At 52.9% G+C, this 20,442-nt stretch overlaps 2 protein-coding genes across 2 annotated transcripts; both read left to right on the forward strand.

The window, feature by feature from the left end:
- The first annotated feature begins 5,453 nt into the window (after positions 1 to 5,453).
- On the forward strand, positions 5,454 to 6,846 carry LOC123061954 (probable 3-hydroxyisobutyrate dehydrogenase-like 1, mitochondrial). Its single transcript, XM_044485244.1, has one exon. It carries the CDS (start codon positions 5,536 to 5,538, stop codon positions 6,562 to 6,564), a length of 1,029 nt encoding a protein of 342 aa, XP_044341179.1. The 5' UTR covers positions 5,454 to 5,535; the 3' UTR covers positions 6,565 to 6,846.
- A 10,344-nt stretch (positions 6,847 to 17,190) lies between these two features.
- Positions 17,191 to 19,207, forward strand: LOC123061955 (uncharacterized tRNA/rRNA methyltransferase slr0955). The gene has a single exon (XM_044485245.1). The coding sequence runs from the start codon at positions 17,315 to 17,317 to the stop codon at positions 19,088 to 19,090; it is 1,776 nt and encodes a 591-aa protein (XP_044341180.1). The 5' UTR covers positions 17,191 to 17,314; the 3' UTR covers positions 19,091 to 19,207.
- The last annotated feature ends 1,235 nt before the right edge of the window (positions 19,208 to 20,442 follow it).

Below are 20,442 nucleotides of genomic sequence, written 5' to 3' on the forward strand. Positions count from 1 at the left end.
TAATAGAAGGGTATTGGGAAGTCTCTTCCCTTTTTTTAGTATTATCTTCATCCTCTATTTGTTTTCTTTTCTTTATGTAATTGACAATATAAGGATTTTCAATGCAATTCACCGCACAATACATATAAATTTCCTCTAGATCAAAACCAAGAAATTTATAACGGGCAAATTCTGGAAGATAGTTAGTTATACGTTTCATTTCTTCATAATCCATAAGCAAACTAAGTTCATTATGATGTGCAAGAGAAATCAAATCATCACAATTTTTGGACACGATGAGATCATGAAACAATTTGCATCAGATAGCTAATTGACCCTGTTCATTGCAAAGTCCACAAGTACGGCCAAGAAAATTTAAATTTTCAGCACAATCATCTAGCCTTTCTTGCAACAATATAGTTTCTAAGTACTTATGCATCTTGCAATATCTATCTTCCCTATTTGGTGTGTACTTACAAACCCAATGCACTCCACAAAAATTGACATGTTTATAGGAGACATTTTTATCATAAGTAGTGCAATCATCATTAGTACCATGGATATTCAAGGAGTTCATACTAACAACATTGCAATCATGCTCGTCATTCAAAGATTTAGTGCCAAACATTTTAATGCATTCTTCTTCTAACACTTTGGCACAATTTTCCTTTCCATCATACTCAGGAAAGATATTAAAAAGATGAAGCGTATGAGGCAAACTCAATTCCATATTTTTTTTAGTTTTCCTTTATAAACTAAACTAGTGCTAAAACAAGAAACAAAATGATTCGATTGCAAGATCTAAAGATATACCTTCAAGCGCTAACCTCCCCGGCAACGGCGCCAGAAAAGAGCTTGATGTCTACTACACAACATTCTTCTTGTAGACGTTGTTGGGCCTCCAAGTGCAGAGGTTTGTAGGACAGTAGCAAATTTCCCTCAAGTGGATGACCTAAGGTTTATCAATCCGTAGGAGACGTAGGATGAAGATGGTCTCTCTCAAGCAACCTTGCAACCAAATAACAAAGAGTCTCTTGTGTCCCCAACACACCCAATACAATGGTAAATTGTATAGGTGCACTAGTTCGGCGAAGAGATAGTGATACAAGTGGTATATGGATAGTAGATAAAGGTTTTTGTAATCTGAAATTATAAAAACAGCAAGGTAACTAATGGTAAAAGTGAGCGTAAACGGTATTGCAATGCTAGGAAACAAGGCCTAGGGTTCATACTTTCACTAATGCAAGTCCTCTCAACAGTAATAACATGATTGGATTACATAACTATCCCTCAACATGCAACAAAGAGTCACTCCAAAGTCACTAATAGCGGAGAACAAACGAAGAGATTATGGTAGGGTACGAAACCACCTTAAAGTTATTCTTTCCAATCAATCTGTTGGGCTATTCCTATAAGTGTCACAAACAGCCCTAGAGTTCGTACTAGAATAACACCTTAATACACAAATCAACCAAACCCCTAATGTCACATAGATACTCCAATGTCACCTCAAGTATTCGTGGGTATGATTATACGATATGCATCACACAATCTCAGATTCATCTATTCAACCAACACATAGAACCTCAAAGAGTGCCCCAAAGTTTCTACCGGAGAATCACGACGAGAACGTGTGCCAACCCCTATGCAGAGGTTCATGGGCGGAACCCGCAAGTTGATCACCAAAACATACATCAAGTGAATCACGTGATATCCCATTGTCACCACAGATACACACGGCAAGACATACATCAAGTGTTCTCAAATCTTTAAAGACTCAATCCGATAAGATAACTTCAAAGGGAAAACTCAATCTATTACAAGAGAGTAGAGGGGGAGAAAACATCATAAGATCCAACTATAATAGCAAAGCTCGCGATACATCAAGATCGTATCACCTCAAGAACACGAGAGAGAGAGAGAGAGAGAGAGAGAGAGAGAAAGAGAGAGAGAGAGATCAAACACATAGCTACTGGTACATACCCTCAGCCCCGAGGGAGAACTACTCCCTCCTCATCATGGAGAGCACCGGGATGATGAAGATGGTCACCGAAGAGGGATTGCCCCCTCCGGCAGGGTGCCGGAACGGGTCTAGATTGGTTTTCGGTGGCTACGAAGGCTTCTGGCGGCGGAACTCCCGATCTATTGTACTCCCCGATCGTTTTAGGGTATATGGATATATATAGGAGGAAGAAGTACGTCAGGGGAGCCACGAGGGGCCCACAAGGGTGGAGGGCGCGCCCAGGGGGTGGGCACACCCCCTACCTCATGGCTTCCTTGAAGCTTCCTTGACGTGGACTCCAAGTCTCCCGGGTTGCTTTCCTTCCAAAAATAAGTTCCGTGAAGTTTCAGGTCAATTGGACTCTGTTTGATTTTCCTTTTATGCGATACTCTAAAACAAGGAAAAAACAGAAACTGGCACTGGGCTCTGGGTTAATAGGTTACTCCCAAAAATCATATAAAATAGCATATAAATGCATATAAAACATCCAAGGTTGATAATATAATAGCATGGAACAATAAAAAATTATATATACGTTGGAGACGTATCACCCCTATGCATAAGTTCACGAGGTCACGGAACTCGCAAGTTGATCACCAAAACATATATCAAGTGGATCACATGATATCCCATTGTCACCATAGATAAGCACGTGCAAGACATAAATCAAGTGTTCTCAAAGCCTTAAATACTCAATCTAATAAGATAACTTCAAAGGAAAAACTCAATCCATCACAAGAGAGTAGAGGGGGAGAAACGTCATAAGATCCAACTATAATAGCAAAGCTCGCGATACATCAAGATCGTACCACCTCAAGAACACGAGAGAGAGAGAGATCAAACACATAGCTACTGGTACATACCCTCAGCCCCGAGGGTGGACTACTCCCTCCTCGTCATGGATAGCGCCGGGATGATGAAGATGGCCACCGGAGAGGGATTCCTCCCTCCGGCAGGGTGCCGGAACGGGTCTAGATTGGTTTTTGGTGGCTACGGAGGCTTCTGGCAGTGGAACTCCCGATCTATTCTGTTCCTCGATGTTTTTAGGGTATATGGACATGTATATAGGTGAAAGAAGTCGGTCAGGGGAGCCACAAGGGGGCCCGAGGGTGGGGGCGCGCCCAGGGGGTAGGGCGCGCCTCCCTGCCTCGTGGCTTCCTCGAAGCTTCCGTGACGTCTACTCCAAGTCTCCTGGGTTGCTTCCGTTCCAAAAATAACTCTCCCGAAGGTTTCATTCTGTTTTGGACTCCATTTGATATTCATTTTCTTCGAAACACTGAAATAGGCAAGAAAATAACAATTTGGGCTGGGCCTCCGGTTAATAGGTTAGTCCCGAAAATAATATATAAGTGTATAATAAAGCCCATAAACATCCAAAATGGGTAATATAATAGCATGGAACAATAAAAAATTATAGATACATTGGAGACGTATCAGAGGAGCCGTGGAAATAGAAGTAGTGGACGCGACCGCCTTCGCCACCCCACCGGTAGTCATCGCCGGCTTGATCGTCAGATGCTTAGGATAAACCTTGGGGACATACGGGCGACGTGGATGAGGGTTTCGGCAACCCCCTCCCCAACCACCCCGCTGACGATAATGAGGCCTCGTGGCACCCTCTAGGAACTCGCCGGGAGGAGGGTTGAAGTTTTGCTGCCACTGGTTGCCGCCAAAACCTCTTCCTTCCCCGTATTCCACGGATTCCATCCAGTCCGATAGCCCTGATAGCCACCGTCATTGCCGCGGCCAACACCATAACCACCGCGTCTGCCGTTCAAACCACCTTGGCCCGCGCCATAGTCGCCGCAGCCGCCACCTCCAGAGGCAGCTCCATACTCGCCCCGCCCCGCGCAGCCGGGGCCAGCGCGCCCCGTGGCTTGGACCTGCCTGACATCATCAGCCCCGCGCCGTCGCCGCCGCGTGGTGCAGCCGACAACTTCGGCAGATGCTGCACCAAGAGCCGCGGAGGCGGCTGTGAGCCATCTCACCGGCCAGCCATGCTTGCCGCCGGGACTCTGCAAGCTCTACCACCGCGCCTAGGAAATCCCGGCGCAGCACTCCGCCGAACCTTAGCAGCAGTCTCGGCACAAGAACGATCGCTACGATCGGTTGGTGCCTCGATCAATAGATGATTGATCAACACCGAAACAGGCTCGACCGGATCAGTCAGGGCCATATACCCAACAGACTCCGGCCCACACTTCGGCCGCTCGCACTGGGCCAAATACCCAGCCGAAGCCCGCCCAACTGCCGTCGTTGGCCCATCCGCGCCCAGGAGACATTTCAAACGAAGCGCCCTGGCGGTTCCGATCCCGATCCCCAGGATTTTCGGCATGGGCCCGCCGGCGCTGTCGGCGCCCGACGACCGTTCTTCCTCCCAACGACCAAGTCCAAGATTTCGGCCAAACCAAATCGAACAAGGTGAGTTTAGGCATATATACCTTGGGGATGGGGCCCTTCCATGGCCTAATCGCCGCCGCCGCCCTCCGATGAACGACCCGCTGGACCATCTCCGTCTTCTCCCCCGAATGTAGTTCTGCCTTGGCCGAGTCGTCCGAAGGGAGCACCTCCTCAACGATCTCAGCCACTTCCTCCTCATCGTAGCCTGAAATCAATAACTCACAGATCATGTCGGAAGGCGTCGAATGCGTCTCCAGCGAGCCGCCGTCCGCCTCCCCATCCTCCTCATCGTCGGCCAGCCCAGAAGCGCCCACTGAACTACCGTCGTCCGCTCGGGGTGGAGGCCGAAGTGCACGCATGGGCGTTGGTCGCCCCGGCGGTCGCCTTACCCCTCATGTTCACCTTATCCTTCCAGGGCGGGCCTAATTTAGAGCAATGACACATAATGTTGTTTTTACTAAAAAAGACATTTTGAACAAGAATACTAGATAAAATCTTGATATATTCTCTCAAACATATCTACGCATCATCTGATATATCATTCGATATCCGACATCCGATATGTTCAAGACAAACAAATATAAACACAATAGGAGGGGGGGCGAATTCAAGGAACAAAAGTGATGGTTCAGTTTTGACGTACCATATGAGTTTGAGGTTTGGTTTAGACTTTACTTAATACTAGTATTAGTAAATGAGCATGTGCAATGCACGTTGATATCAGGGAGAAAAGCAACTACACGTTGATATTAGGTAGGATATCAGTTACATGTTAATTGATATCAGTTACATTTAATTATAAAATTAATATAGATGTTGATATATGGTATGCTATCAATTTGCACGCTAAACATGTTGAGAGCTCACCATTAGAGCAATCTAGATTGTTGGGTTGACATGATTTGATGACTAAAATTAATTGGATCGGCCCCTTTGAATCTTTTTATATTGATGATATAGATATAGATATAGATTCATTTAAACCTCAACAAAGTACATAAAAATGACATTTCTCCAGATGGACAGGAAGTACCTGGCTGCTATTATGGCCTCACGCGAGGTGCCCCTTATCCGCTGATGTGGAGGGCATTTGGGACAATTCATAGCACGTCCAGATAATTTTATCAATTATCAGGCCGGCACTCCGCCCCCAAATGCTCGCCTCCATCTACCGATCTCTCGCTCGCCGCCGCTCGCACCTTCCGCTTGCCACCGCCGCCGCCACAGCAGCCATGTCGTCGTCTGACACCGCCAGGAGCGTCTCCGACCGTCCGATCTCTCCGGATACCACACGCATCGGCTGGGTGGGGACGGGCGTCATGGGCCAGTCCATGGCCGGCCACCTCCTCGCCGCCGGCTACGCGCTCACCGTATACAACCGCACGCCCTCCAAGGCCCAGGGCCTCGTCTCTAGCGGCGCCCGCCTCGTGGACAGCCCGCGCGCCGCCGCGGCCTCCGCTGACGTCATCTTCCTCATGGTCGGCTTCCCCTCCGACGTCCGCTCCACGTCCCTCGACCCCTCCACGGGCGCTCTCGCCGGCCTCGCGCTAGGCGGCGTCCTCGTCGACATGACCACCTCCGACCCCACCCTCGCCGCCGAGATAGCCGCGGCCGCGGCGGGGGCCGGCTGCGCCGCAGTCGACGCCCCGGTGTCAGGCGGCGACCGGGGCGCCCGCAACGCCTGCCTCTCGATCTTCGCCGGCGGCGACGCGGCCGTGGTGGCCCGCCTGGCGCCCCTCTTCAAGCTGATGGGCAACGCCCTCTACATGGGCGGGCCGGGCGCGGGGCAGCGCGCGAAGCTGGGCAACCAGATCGCCATCGCGTCCACCATGGTGGGGCTGGTGGAGGGCATGGTGTACGCGCACAAGGCCGGGCTGGACGTGGGCAAGTGGCTGGAGGCCATCTCGACGGGCGCGGCGGGGTCCAAGTCGCTGGAGCTGTACGGGAAGCGGATGCTGGAGCGCGACATGGCGGCCGGGTTCTACGTCCGGCACTTCGTCAAGGACCTCGGGATCTGCCTGTCCGAGTGCCAGACCATGGGGCTGGCGCTGCCGGGGCTCGCGCTCGCGCACCAGCTCTACGTGTCGCTGCTCGCCCACGGCGAGGGCGGGCTCGGCACGCAGGCGCTGATACTGGCAGTCGAGCGGCTCAACAACACCTGCCTTGACAAGAAAGGGGAGTGAAACTGTGAAAGCCTACGAGAGTTTGGTTGATGCAATGCAACATGGGAGAATTGTCTCCTGCTGTTGTTCCCTGGTGTATATGGGACTTCTGCATGCTCTGTGTGTTCACGCTTTACAGTGCTCAAAGGTTCAAATAAGATTGCAAAAGTGAAGTTTTTCACTTGCATTGATAGTATTCAACTACTGTATTTGGCAAATCAGCCTGTGGTGATTGTCGATCAACCTGGCAGTGAAACAAGAATATTCAATGAGCTCACCCTTTGTTAACGGGTTATATCTGCATCAATGTGTTTTTCTTGCTTCAGATGACATCCGTACCATATCAGACTGACGCCATTGCCGCACAAGTAAACTGCCGTTTTGTCAATGACTGATATTCTCAGCCTTGAAGAAGCAGATCTTTCAACATCTCCAACAAACAACATGAGTTCAGGCAACGCTGGCACAGGGCTTAAGGATGCAAATTTGGAACCTACAGGATACCCTCCAACCCTGTTTATATTCAACTAAATGAACTAAATTTTCAGAATTCACCTAATAACTTCAGTAAAAATAGTTCATTTGGTTGAAGGAGGGTATCCTCTAGGTTCCAAATTTGCAACCCTGTCAGGGCTGCGCTTCACCTTGCATCTACCAGGAAAGTTACTAGAACCACATATCTTTAACTAAACTACAAAAGCACCAAGTACTCCCTCTGTAAACTAATGTAAGACGTTTTAAATCACTATTAGTTTACGGAGGGGGTATCTTCATATACTGGAGGAGGGGGTATCTTCATATACTGGAGTGCTGGTTTATTAGCTTCGGAAGGAGCGCGCATGCTGTGAAGATGTACATAATAGTGCATACGTATAAACACCAAAGTTAAAAACAGAGCAAAACCCATCGCAGCCAGCGAAGCAAAATAGTCAGCTTACATAAGTTCAAGAGTGCATTACAAAACCAGCATATATATAGTATAACACACTCAAAAGGAATGTACCATTATGGGAAAGAATTTTCACCACAGAACAATTTTCCTTATATCAGGAATTTTTTACTTGTGAATTGGGCTCAGTGCCTTTGAAATATTTGCGCCTTCCTGTTTTTGATGTTAGAATTAGAAATAAACTGTCAAAAATTATGACTAAAAAAATTGAGAAAAGGTGTGCTTATTGGCAGGGGAGGTTGTCGAACATAGCTCAGAGAGTTACACTGGTTCAGTCATGTCTGACTAATATACCAATTTATATGATGTCTTTTTACAGATGATGCCTTTAAAAAAAATCATGGTAGTATAGAGAACACTAGAGGTAATAAAAATTACACCAGGTCCATGTGTCGGCGTTCTGGGAACGGGGGTCCCAGGACTTGCCTGCCTGCGGCCTGCGGCGTGGCTCAAAGGGGGGCCCAGCACGACCCGTCTTCACCAACACAAACCCAAGACCCTCGCGAGGGGCCAAGCCTCGCGGGGCGGACGACGCGGAGCTTCCTCAGGCACGGCCTCGTCAGGCTGGCTCACGAGGAGGCGGAGAGATCAAGGCGGGGTACTTCACGAGGTGCCCGTGACGCAAGCCATGACGACTCAGGGCGCCAGGCGGGTGCCAGCCCGCGCAGCGTCCTCCTTTCCTCTTTAGTGCAAAGGGGGCAAGCGCAGCCGCGGAGTACCGAGGCATCAGGCAAAGGTTGCCATTTCGGTGTAACGAGACCAAGACCAGGAGGACTACAAGATGGAGGTCATCGTGGAGCCCAAGACGGCGTCATCACCAGAGCTTTGCGCAGGCGAAGACTACTTTTGTCAGGATAGCTGATACCAGCTGTCCCCCTTCAAATTAGCCCGCCATTGTTGGCTCCCTTCCCGCTCGATATTTGGGAAGAGGACCAGGGCCTCTATAAATAGGACCAGCCACCCACAGAGGGGGCGGAGGGGGTTCGGTCGGTTTTGCTGGAGGTGGAGAGAGAGAGAAGGTGACTGAACTCCTCCGAGCAGTTCATTGCCCTAGCCAAGAACAAACCCTCGTGAGGCTGTTCTTCCTTGTATTGTTCATCATCATCAGCCCAAGAGGCAATCCACCACACCACACACTGGAGTAGGGTATTACACCACAACGGTGGCCTGAACCAGTATAAACCCTGTGTCTCTTGTGTTGTTCTTTCCGTAGTTTTAGATCCTAGCATGGCGGAGGGGTGCAGGTAGATAGGAGGCGAAATCTCCGCGCGCACCCCAGTGTTCAAACCTCAAGGGTCTGCCGGAACCCGAAATTCGACATTTGGCGCGCCAGGTAGGGGTGCGCCGGAATTCGTCTTCCACCGCTCCGTGCCCCGTCGCGTCGTCATCACCATGCCTGGCGACAGGGAGGGCAACCCAGACCCATGGGCGGCATGGCCCGCCCGCGCAGAGCCGCTCGCCTCGGGCGACCCCGTGCCCCAGGCAGCTCGCGGTCCGTAGGGCGCTGCAGGCCGCGGGCGACGCGGACAGGCTTCGACAGCTCTCACATCGCGGCAGGCGTGGTCGGCAGCAAGGGCCTCCAATCACGCCGCGACCACGACACCGTACGCCCGCTGGGAGCAAGCGAACTCGAGGGCTGCGCTCACGGTGGCCCGAGAGCTGCTGCAGTGCAGACTGCTGGAGGGCGGCCGCGACGTGCTGCTGGAGCGGGTGGCAGAGCTCCTGGGCTTCGCCGCCTCGGGGGCTCACCCCTTCTGCACCCAGCTCCCATCTCCAACCCAGGGCGGCCCGCGCGGGGGCCCCGCGCGCGCCCGCGGGCTCCAAGGCTACTCCAACACCAGCGAGGCTGTCAGCACCGGACCGGCGGCGGCGCAGCCCCCGCTCCTGGTCCGCAAAGAAGAAGGACTCGACGCGCCCCGCGGCCCCAATGGACAGCCGCGCTGCCACCCCACGGTAGGCGCGTCAGGCAGGACCGCGTGGCGCGCAGAGCACTACGGCGTGGCCTTCGGGGTGACGGCGCCAGAGGAATACGTGCCCCTCATGATGGACCAAGGACACCCACACGAGGGCGAACAAGGCTCGCTCCTCAGCCCAAGTTGGGGGGACGAGGCGCCAGAAGCTAAGCCCTTCCAGGAGTCTCGGGATGGTCCCACTGGACACGCTGGAGGCAACGATTATCGGGTACCGCTAATTCCTCAGCAGGCATACGCTAACCATGGATCGCAGGAGGTGCAGGTTGCCACGGCGGGCAGCTGCCCCGCTCCCATAGTCTCCTACCCCTCGGGAGGAGGGCGCAGGGGGCTGCAGTAGAGGGGTAGGGATTCGACATCACCACCGCGGCGTTCGGAGCAAGGTGTTCTCAGGAGGTAGGCCCTCCGCTGGGGAGGTGCCCCAGGGCCTGCCCCCGGCGGAGGACCCGTGGTCGTCGGGGGAATCGCTGGCGACCACTCTACCCCATCGGCGGCGTCCTGGTTTCCGGTCGTCGTTGATGGCACTAGAGTGTGGCGCAAGGCGGGGCCCTCATCTGGCGATATGAAGCAAGGCCAGTACCTGTGAAGAAGGCCCAGTGCCTGTGAAGCTCGCCGTCCCGTGACACTCTCACGTAATAATGAGTGGGGTTGTACACGCCCCGGAGTCTCAGGGGTGCCGGCCTCAGGCCCTAGGGCTCCCTCCCACGCCCAGTGACAGCACTTAGCTCCGCGCTGGTGAGAAGACGTCCAAGACTAGACTAGGTGCCGGACGCGGCCTTTTGTTTGCTTTCGTTGCTCTTCCCCTTGGTTGTCGCTTCCCCCCGCTGGATTCAAGTTGGATTCGAATTTGAGATCTGCGTGTGTTCGGGGAAGGGGTGCTTACTCTCGTTCGAGCAATTTCTCGCGTTTTGGTTACCACTTCGCCTCAGCCGTCTTCCCTCGCGAGCCCCTCGCGAGCCGGGTCAGGCCTAGCTTGCGCGCAGCCCAGACTGCCGCCGTCGCGTCCTCTCAGGAGGGTGTTTTACTGCAGATCCTACGGATTCAATCAGGGGACACTCAGGACACCACAACCCCCCGCGGGCTGCCTCAGGGCCAGCACGAAACAAAGGTAAACTAGCCGACCAGCGTGTCGCTTAAGCCAGCCACCTGGCGCGAGCGCATGGGCGATGTAGCTTCTACTAATACGATAAACACAAGTTTTACATGAGGGGCTTCCCCTCCAAAATGCTCTCACAGCTATCAGGCCAAAACCCGAGTTCTATTCATTCAGGGTGAGGAAGCAGGAACAATGCACAATCAGTCGGATGAATTCCCCAATGCGTCCTCAGGAGCACCACCAGAGCCGTCCATCACGCCGCCCTCGTCAGCCGCCACGATCACGTCGTCGTTGTCCGAGGCGAAGGCCCTGATAAGAGCGTCCACATTGTCTTCCACCCAGTGCGCCAGCTCGCCTCGGACGGCCTGGGGGACTGGGGCGATGGCGGCGTCAAAATCAAAGTGGGGATCCATATTCCGGAGGTGGCTGAAGACGCGAGAAAAGGCGCGCCTGAGCAGGGCGCGGCTCCTCTCCTCCACCAACCTGTCAGCCCTGATCGACCGCGCCTCCAGCTGCGTCACCACGTCAGTGAAGAACTGAAGATTGCCAGCATAGTTGACTGCGTGCGGCTCGCCAACGGCCTCCTCGCAGATGTTGCCCAAGGCTGCATTGGCTCTTTCCCGGAGCATGGTGAGCATGGGACCGTGCTCGTGCTCCAGGATCCGCCGCTGACGTATCTCGTCCGCATTCTGACGCGCGACGGCCTCAGCCTCCTCCACCCGCTGGCGAAGAAGGAGCACCTCGGCCAAGGAAGTGGTTAACTCACCTTGCGCCACCTCAAGGGCGGCCCGGGAAGTATCGGCCCGCCGCATTACCTCCTCCAGTTTGGACCTCAAGGCGGCAGTCCTGCCTTCAGCTTCGTCCCGGATCAACCCCAGCTTCTCTTTGAACTCGTGCTCGAGGTTCAAATGCGCCATCGCCACTCGACGCCCGACCTCCTCCAGGACGCGGGCTTCCTGTGCAGCAACATCATCCTCCGCCTGCGTCACCAAGCGCTCCCTCGTCTCCAGACGCTCGTACTCGCGGGTACGTTCGGTGGCTTCCAGCGTCAGCGCCTCCTCACGCTTCTGGAGCTTTGCTGAGTCGCCAGAGGCCGCCTTCATCGACGCGAGGGCTGCCTCGCGCAGCTCCACCTGCTCCTCCAGCGAGTGGCACCAGGCCAGAAGCTCCCGAGCCCGCTCCTCCGCAGCCGTTCGCCGCCGGTCAGCTTCCCGAGCCTCCTCGGCGGCCCGAGACCGGGCCTCCCGAGAGGCCACCAACGACGCATTGGCCTCTGTTTCATCAAGATCACGCTGACGACACGCAAGGGCGATGGCGCCCTCCAGCTCGCGCCTCTCTGCAGCCAGGCGCAGGCCCTCGGCCTCAAGGCGCACGTCTTCATCAGCAAGCTCCTCACCAAGCAGGCTCACTGCGTCAGTCGCCCTTCGAAGGAATCCTTGGCGGAGAGCGCGACGCTCCCGAGCGCGCTCGAGTACGTCTTCCACACCATCATCTGCCCCAAGCAAGCGCCGGGGGCCGCGAGTCAGCACTCCCCCTCCGGGCTGGGGGCTGGGGGCTGGCACCCTCGTGACGGCCGGGCATGCCGTGTCAGAAGCCCGGCCTGGGGCCAACCCGTCCTCAGGAGAAGAGCGCAGGAAACGCCTCAGCCAACCGCAGTCCACGACCAGGCGAGAAGCCCATGGCAGGCTAGATATGCCACGAGAAGGCCCGCGAAGGAGGATCACGAGGTGCGCGGAGCCACGATATGCCTCAGGATGGTTCGCCTCTTCAATCGCCCTCACCACAAGGGCTCCGCTGCTCGGAGCGCTTGAGGATGGTGGAGGGGGCGAGGTCAAGAGAGACGCCTCCTCAACCGTCTCCGCAAGCTCGGCTGGAAGGGGCCTGCGGAGCAAGGGTCAGTACAAGTAACAGAAGGATCGAGAGCCGGGAAAGGAGAAGGCTTACTCATCAGTGGCGAAGTACTTCCTACGCTTCAGCAGGTGACAGGGGTAATCGTCGCCCAGGGCCTCCCTTCTCTTCTGGAGAGCCTCGAAGTTCACACGGAAGCGACCCAAGAGTTGGGTGCATGGATCAACCTTCGACGAAGACAGAGCGTCAAGGCGATCTGCGGCAGGGGCGCCTGCCTGATGTGCGCTGCCAATCGCCTCCCCAAGAGAAGTAGCTGGAGCCTCAGGGGCCCTAGTCGCAGGCACTGAGGGCAGCTGCTCGTCACCCTCAGCCTCAGCGACACGGGCCCAAGAGCTGCTTCCTCATGAGCCTCACCCGGCACTGTCACCGCGCCGGGAGCCCCCTCGGCCTCTGGCGCCTCGTGCCTCCCTGCTCCGCCACTCAAGGATGAGTCGCCTTGGCCGACTGGAAGGGCAATCACCACCACTGGGTTCTCGTGAGGCCCCTGAAGGCTGGCGGGACGCGGCCCCCACTCATCAAAGACAGGCATCTGCTTCACAAAGTCGCCCCTGCTCTGGCAGAGGTACAGCAAGGCCCCTCCCTGCCGGACGCTGCCGGGGTTGGGGTCCCCAGCCAGGGTCAAGAGTGCCGTCCTCAGCACCTCAGGAGTCAGGTCCTCTTCCTGGAGCCTCATACGATCCTCGCGCCCACGGAAGGCCCACATCCGGCGAGAGTGGCGTTGAAAAGGAGCAATGCGGCATAGAAGGAACTCCTTCACCACCTTGGGCGCTGTCACGCCAAGCGACCTCAAGAGCACGAAGCGGCGCCAGACGAAGACGAGCCGGGGGCTCTCAAGCGTCTCCTGGCCCCAGCCCGAATTGGGGACAGCAGGTGAGGTCGGCTCCGATAGCAGGGGGCTGGGCACCCCTGCGTCCACATACAGCCACCGCTCGCGGAACCCAACCGCGGGCAGGGGGAGCTTGAAGTCAATCCTAGAGGCCGCAGTCTCGGACGCGGCAACGAAGTTCACGCAAGCCCAGCATTGGGTAGGGTCGACAAGATGCAACGAGAAGAAGTGGCGCAGCAAGGCAACCGAAGGAGGGATGCCCACCATAGCTTCACAAACAAAGGTGAAGACCGAAAGGAGGGTGATGGATTCAGGACCCAGATGCATCATGTGGATCTGATAGTGGGAAAGCACGGCGTTGAAGAAATCAGAAAAAGGAGGAACCAGACCCGCCCACAGGGCGTCGGCAAGATACGGGACCTCGGTGGCTGTCCTGTCGATGGAGAAGTGGGACGCGGGCCAGGCTGTCGTCCTCCCGCATTCATTGAAGATGGTGGCCAGAGCCAAGCTGACCTTGCCCAAGCCCTCGGCGGGGGCCGCCGACGGCGGCGGGCAAGGCGGAGACACGGGTTTCTTCCCTCTCCCCTTCTTCGTTGGAGCCATGGCGATGGAAAGGGGGGGAAGGTTCGAGATCAGGTTGAAAACAGAAGCCGGAGTTCGAGCGGAAGGAGGACAAAGGGCACTCGAGCAACAGAAAAGGGAACGGCTGTGTACGACTACGGGTCCGCCTAGCGTGGCGTAAAATAAGGAGGGCGTGGGGGAACAGTGCCGCCCACGACCAATCAACCGCCGCGCGGCGCCTAAGGCCGCAGGCTGTTAGGGCCCGCGGCGCTTCGCTCTTGCCCTTCCGCCTCCTTGCACGGCCAAGTCCGAGCGCGCCTTGGGCCCGGGGGCTACTGTCAGCGTTCTGGGAACAGGGGCCCAACACGGCCCGTCTTCACCAACACAAACCCAAGACCCTCGCGAGGGGCCAAGCCTCGCGGGGCGGATGACGCGGAGCTTCCTCAGGCACGGCCTCGTCAGGCTGGCTCGCGAGGAGGCGGAGAGATCAAGGCGGGGTACCTCACGAGGTGCCCGTGACGCAAGCCATGACGACTCAGGGCGCCAGGCGGGTGCCAGCCCGCGCAGCGTCCTCCTTTCCTCTTTAGTGTAAAGGGGGCAAGCGCAGGCGTGGAGTACCGAGGCATCAGGCAAAGGTTGCCATTTCGGTGCAACGAGACCAAGACCAGGAGGACTACGAGACGGAGGTCATCGTGGAGCCCAAGACGGCGTCATCACCAGAGCTTTGCGCAGGCGAAGACTACTTTTGTCAGGATAGCTGATACCAGCTATCCCCCTTCAAATTAGCCCACCATTGTTGGCTCCCTTCCCGCTCGATATTTGGGAAGAGGACCAGGGCCTCTATAAATAGGACCAGCCACCCACAGAGCAAAGGGGGCGGAGGGGGTTCGGTTGGTTTTGCTGGAGGCGGAGAGAGAGAGAGAAGGTGACTGAACTCCTCCGAGCAGTTCATCGCCCTAGCCAAGAACAAACCCTCGCGAGGCTGTTCTTCCTTGTATTGTTCATCATCATCAGCCCAAGAGGCAATCCACCACACCACACACTGGAGTAGGGTATTACACCACAACGGTGGCCCGAACCAGTATAAACCCTGTGTCTCTTGTGTTGTTCTTTCCGTAGTTTTAGATCCTAGCATGGCGGAGGGGTGCAGGTAGGTAGGAGGCGAAATCTCCGCGCGCACCCCAGTGTTCAAACCTCAAGGGTCTGCCGGAACCAGAAATCCGACACCATGGACCACCTAGCAACGACTACAAGCACTGGAAGGAGTCGAAGGCACGCTGCCATCATCGCCCCTTCCTCACCGGAGCCGGACAAAATTTATTATAGTAGACAGCCGAGAAGTCGACGTGCTAAGGCCCTAAAGGACGATCACACCAGAGCAGCGATCATCGTAGATGAAGAGAGTAGTAGATGGGAAAGGTCAAACATGTAACCACATGAATGAAGATGAGTAAAACCTGCATCCGAATAGATCCACCGAAGATCAGCACCGACCGAACCCCACGAGATCCGATGGAGACACACCTCCAGACGTCGTCCGACAGCGCTATACACACCATCGGGACGAGGATCAGACGTGGGAGACATTATTCCTACCAAGGGACATCGCCACCGCCCCACAACCTCAACCAAGAGGTTGAACCTAACAAAAACAAGAACGGGCCCCTCCCATCGAAGGCGGGGCGGACCAACGGCGACGCCGACGGGAGGAGGAAGAAGACTTTTCTTGAGAAGGAAAGACAACCATGTATGGGGCACAACAAATGGGCGTCTAAGCGGCACATTAACGTACTTTTGTGTGAAAATGGTACGAAATGTGGCCAAGAATATATGTCGTCATGATCAAATTTAGAGTTTGTCCCCGAATTCAGAGAGAGGAGTGGTCTGCTCCTTCAGCCCCTTCCTCTTGCGGATATCGACTACACATCAATCGTGTTTGCGTTCTCTTTCTCGTGCTCTTACTTTTTTTGCAAGTTTGGCTTCCGCATTCTTATCTTGTTGACTGTTGCAAACTTGCAATAGTAAGCTTAAAACTTCACAACTAAAATTGTTTTTTTATAACAGGTCTATTCAACTCCCCCTTAATATATTCCTTGATCCTACAATGACACATTGCCAAGTTCAAGGGGGGAGTTAGCCAAGGAGTATGGGTTCAGGGTCACCCGAACCGGTTTCGACTAGGCTTTGACAATCCCATATGTGCGAAGGCTGATGCCTCAAATCTAATGTTAATGAAACCGAAATTTTTGATGTTGCGTATGGCGTTTCTACATGTTGCAAGTTTGTATGGTGGCTGTTATGTACAGACGAGCCATATGTGGCAACTATTCCGGACATCTGTTGCGCATGGTTGACTTTTTTTTATCTTGCAAATGTATTTATCCGTTGTTGTCTGTGTTGATTTGTTGCACGTGCTTGTCTTTCACGTTACTTGTCTTGTGACCACTTTTTTTCCCTACTGCAAAAAATGTGTATTTGTCGTGTGCCAAGGATTTTTGGTTTCATGTGGCATGTTCAAATTTGTCACAACGATTTTTGGCAGGGTCATGGGAGAAAATGTTGCCACAATGCCGCATACATACAACGATAACGTTGCTGACAGGTGCAACATTGGGGTGTGGAATCTATGGACTTAAGAAAGAGTTGGCCTGTGGAGTTGTCTAGAGTTGTAGAGTTGATTGTAGTTGCTTGAAGATAAAACTTTTGATCTATGAATTTCAGGACTTGCACGGAGTTGATTGCAGTTGCTTGAAGCTATCATTTCACAATAGGAGTGTATTCACAACAACCACGGTTTAAGTGGGCTCCACCCTTGCAGGAAAAGTAAGTCCAACACCAACATACTCCCTCTGTTTCAAATTAGTTGACTAGGATTTGTCTAGATACGGATAAGTATCTTACAATCAATAGTTGTCGACTAGGCCGATCCACGCTCAAGAAATACCATGGGTATTATTTCTTCTATAAATGACCTTTTTCTAAGCTTAGTTGCTTCACTGATCTCTCCAAAAACTTGTACCCACATCTGGCTTTTTAAAATCGTGTCAAACCGTTTGGCATGTCTAATACACGCAGTGACGGTTCGGCGCCACTTTGAGGGGGCAAGTGGTGTGCTTAATAAGTTTTTAAAAGGGCTACTCAGGGATAAGAATCAAATATGGATCCACTTGATAAGTGGTGTGCTTAATAAAATATGGATCCACAATAAGTTTTTAATATTGTGGATTTGTGGGGGTGCTAGTGAGACATGTGACAAATGTACAAAATAAAATTTGCTCGATGGCCCTAAATATGGATCCACTTGACAAATTAATAATGGTAAACTGTGGGGTGGCTCGCCAAAAACTGCCCCTTTCTCATCTCAGCGCGTCATCCTCGCCGAAGCATTTCGTCGAGCGAGGGCCGCGCGCCGCCCAAAACCCCACATCCCAAATCAAAACCCTACGCTCCGCCGCCGCGCCATGCTCCACTCCGGCCTCTCCAAGTCCCAGCCCCTACCGCTCCTCGCGGGAGCGTCTTCGCCTCGCCGCGCCCTCCTCGCCGGTCTCCTCCGCGCCGGGTACTTCTCTAAGTCCGCTACCTCCTCACCCGCGCTTCGTCCGTCCGCCACCCGTGCGAGCACCAGGGCGGCGACTACCCCGCGAGATCCCTCGCGCTTCGGCCTGGGACACAGGGTCTCGTTCTCCACTGCACCAGATGGTTCTGATTCGGTCGGCGGCGGCGGGAGGTCGCTCCCTTGGCTAGCCGCCGGGAGCGTCGATAGCGGCGTCCCCACCTCAAGGACTAGCGCCGGACGCTCCTCCTCGTGGGAGAGCTCCGCTGATAAGTTCTTCTCTAAAGGCGACCAAAGTGCGCGAGTAGAGACATTGGAAGATAGCGTTTCATACAAGGAGGGGGGAATTGGAGGGGAGGAGAATGAACCGATTGACAATCCCAAGTGGGGGCGGATTAAGGATAAGTTCCGGCAAAACGTGGCAAGGGATGAAGGGTCCCGTGACCGTGGTGAGAGGTTTGAAAAACCGGATGTGAGGCGGTGGAACAAGCAAGAGGACCGTGGTGAGAGGTTGGACAAGCCGGATGTGAGGCGGTGGAACAAGCAAGAGGACCGTGGTGAGAGGTTTGACAAACCGGATGTGAGGCGGTGGAGCAAGCAAGAGGACCGTGGTGAGAGGTTTGACAAGCCGGATGTGAGGCGGTGGAACAAGCAAGAGGACCGTGGTGAGAGGTTTAGAGGGGAGAGGTTCAACCAGCCAGATGTAAGGCGGTGGAACAAGCAAGAGGACTGGGGCAGGAAGACATGGAAGGAGGTAGGGGAATCGACAGTGCCAAAGATGGTTGGGGAGGGGGTTTACGGTGTTGGGCCGGTACTTGCGGCTCTCACGGCTGGGAGGAGGGAGTTCTATGCATTGTACACACAGGAAGGAATGGATTTGAGCAGGAGCAACAAGAAGAAGAAGGACAAAAGGGGGATTGAGAAGGTGCTGCTGATGGCAGAGACTATCGGGCTTAAAGTTATTGAGGCGTCAAAGCATGACCTCAACATGGTGGTGGATAACCGTCCACATCAAGGTCTGGTGCTTGATGCATCACCCTTGGAAATGGTGAATACTAAGGAGTTGGAACGAGTCAGGGTTCGTGGTGGCAAGGCACCAGTCTGGATAGCTTTGGATGAGGTTATGGACCCTCAGAATTTGGGAGCCATAATTAGATCAGCCTACTTCTTTGGTGCGGAGGGTGTTGTCTTGTGCGCTAAGAACTCTGCTCCATTAAGTGGAGTAGTGAGCAAAGCTAGTGCAGGCTCGCTTGAGTTGATTGAGCTGCTTTCGTGTAGGAATATGATGCAGTTTCTGTCTTCATCAGCTGAAAATGGGTGGCGAGTTCTTGGTGGTACCGTCGCTCCAAAAGCTATACCTCTCTCTGAAGTTACCACAGGGGAGCCAACAATTCTGGTGTTGGGCAGTGAAGGCACCGGTCTGAGGCCCCTGGTTGAGCGATCCTGCACACATTTGGTCAAAATTGCTGGTAATGCTGATGGATTTGTTGTAGAAGAAGAAATAGATGCCACAGATGCAGATATAGGGGAAGAAGGTGATAATTATTCAGGTATTCAAGATATGAAATCATTCCTTGCAGTAGAGAGCTTAAATGTTAGCGTGGCAGCAGGAGTTTTGCTTTATCATCTGGCTGGAAAGAATGTCCACCCTGTAACTGAGAAGCCTAGCATCTCTCCTGTGTAAGGATGTTCCATGTTTCATCCATACCATAGTTACTAATATTTGTTTTCTTGTACTCCCATTAAGGATGAACTTTTGTTTCTGTTGCATGCTTTGAATTTGCTGGTTTGACTAATAATTTATTGCATAGGTGTGAGGGCAACTTCTTTGAGAAATAGCTTATTTCACCAGGCTGAGTCAGATTCTATGCATGTTTGTTTCAAGGCTAACCATGCCATAGCTAACCCTAGTTAATTTGTGGTTTGCCGCAGAAGTGTGGCAAAAATGTCTATGATGTATGGGCCATATGGATAAAAAAGTGTGGCAAGTCACAGTAGCTAGGAATGTATTTTAGAAGAGAACACGGTAGCTAGAAACCAAACACACACCTGAAAAACAGTGGCGAGCCTAAGTTAGGCGTGTCAAATTGTGTGCAGGAACAAAACAGCCCCTGGACCTGTCAATTGCAGATACATGATTCCGGAGCATATATTGACACCATCATATCACTTAGTACTTATTTTGGTGTAATCTGGAACACACATTAAAAGAGGATGACTACTGCAAGACCATCATTCTGTTGTTATCATATTTACTTACATATAACAAGCTAGTTTGTTGTGTCACTGGAAGTCTGAAACATCTCTCTGCTAAGAGGTGAAATATTCTGCTTGATTGTTGAAGTTCATATCACGGTATCATCATTTGCTTTCAGACTTGATCACCGATCCTGTTGAGTGTTGAAACTTCCAATTGCAGTGTAATGTACCTTGAGCCATCAAAGCTATTTATATGTTGGTATATCCGTATATGATTAGGTAGTACTAGTCAACTGAGCCAACAAATATGCAATTGCATTTGCAGTTTTGAACCGTAGCAACAAACTTTCTGCTTCTTTGGTGAACTGATAAATGACCTTACTTAATTGAACGTTTCCAGCTGTTGAAGTGGTATCCAGAATTTTTTTCTGATTAGTCTGTTAATCCCAATTTATTGTAGTAAGTAAACTAAACTGACCGACCGACTGTTAATAGTAATCCCTGGAAGGATATCAATCTTCACCAGCGGATCAATTAATTGGGGATGACTATAGTTCTTTGACATGTCATGGTTACCATGCAGAGATGGACACAACTCTTGGTCTGTTACTCTGTTTAGGCAATTGGACAAACATTTATGTGGAATATATGCATGACTGTCCTTTGCATAACATGTTGTATAATCTTGAATTAAGCCTCCGTTTCCAGCTCAGGTTCATTCAGTAAAGTTATTTTTGGTGAATTATAGATGTGGTATTGAAATACTTTTGCTTTCTATTATCTCTGGAGATAAGTATACAAATGGGATAATTCAGCTCCTCGGTCACTTCATTCTGT

This window comes from Triticum aestivum, chromosome 3A, assembly GCF_018294505.1.
Source record: "Triticum aestivum cultivar Chinese Spring chromosome 3A, IWGSC CS RefSeq v2.1, whole genome shotgun sequence".
Taxonomy (NCBI): domain Eukaryota; kingdom Viridiplantae; phylum Streptophyta; class Magnoliopsida; order Poales; family Poaceae; genus Triticum; species Triticum aestivum.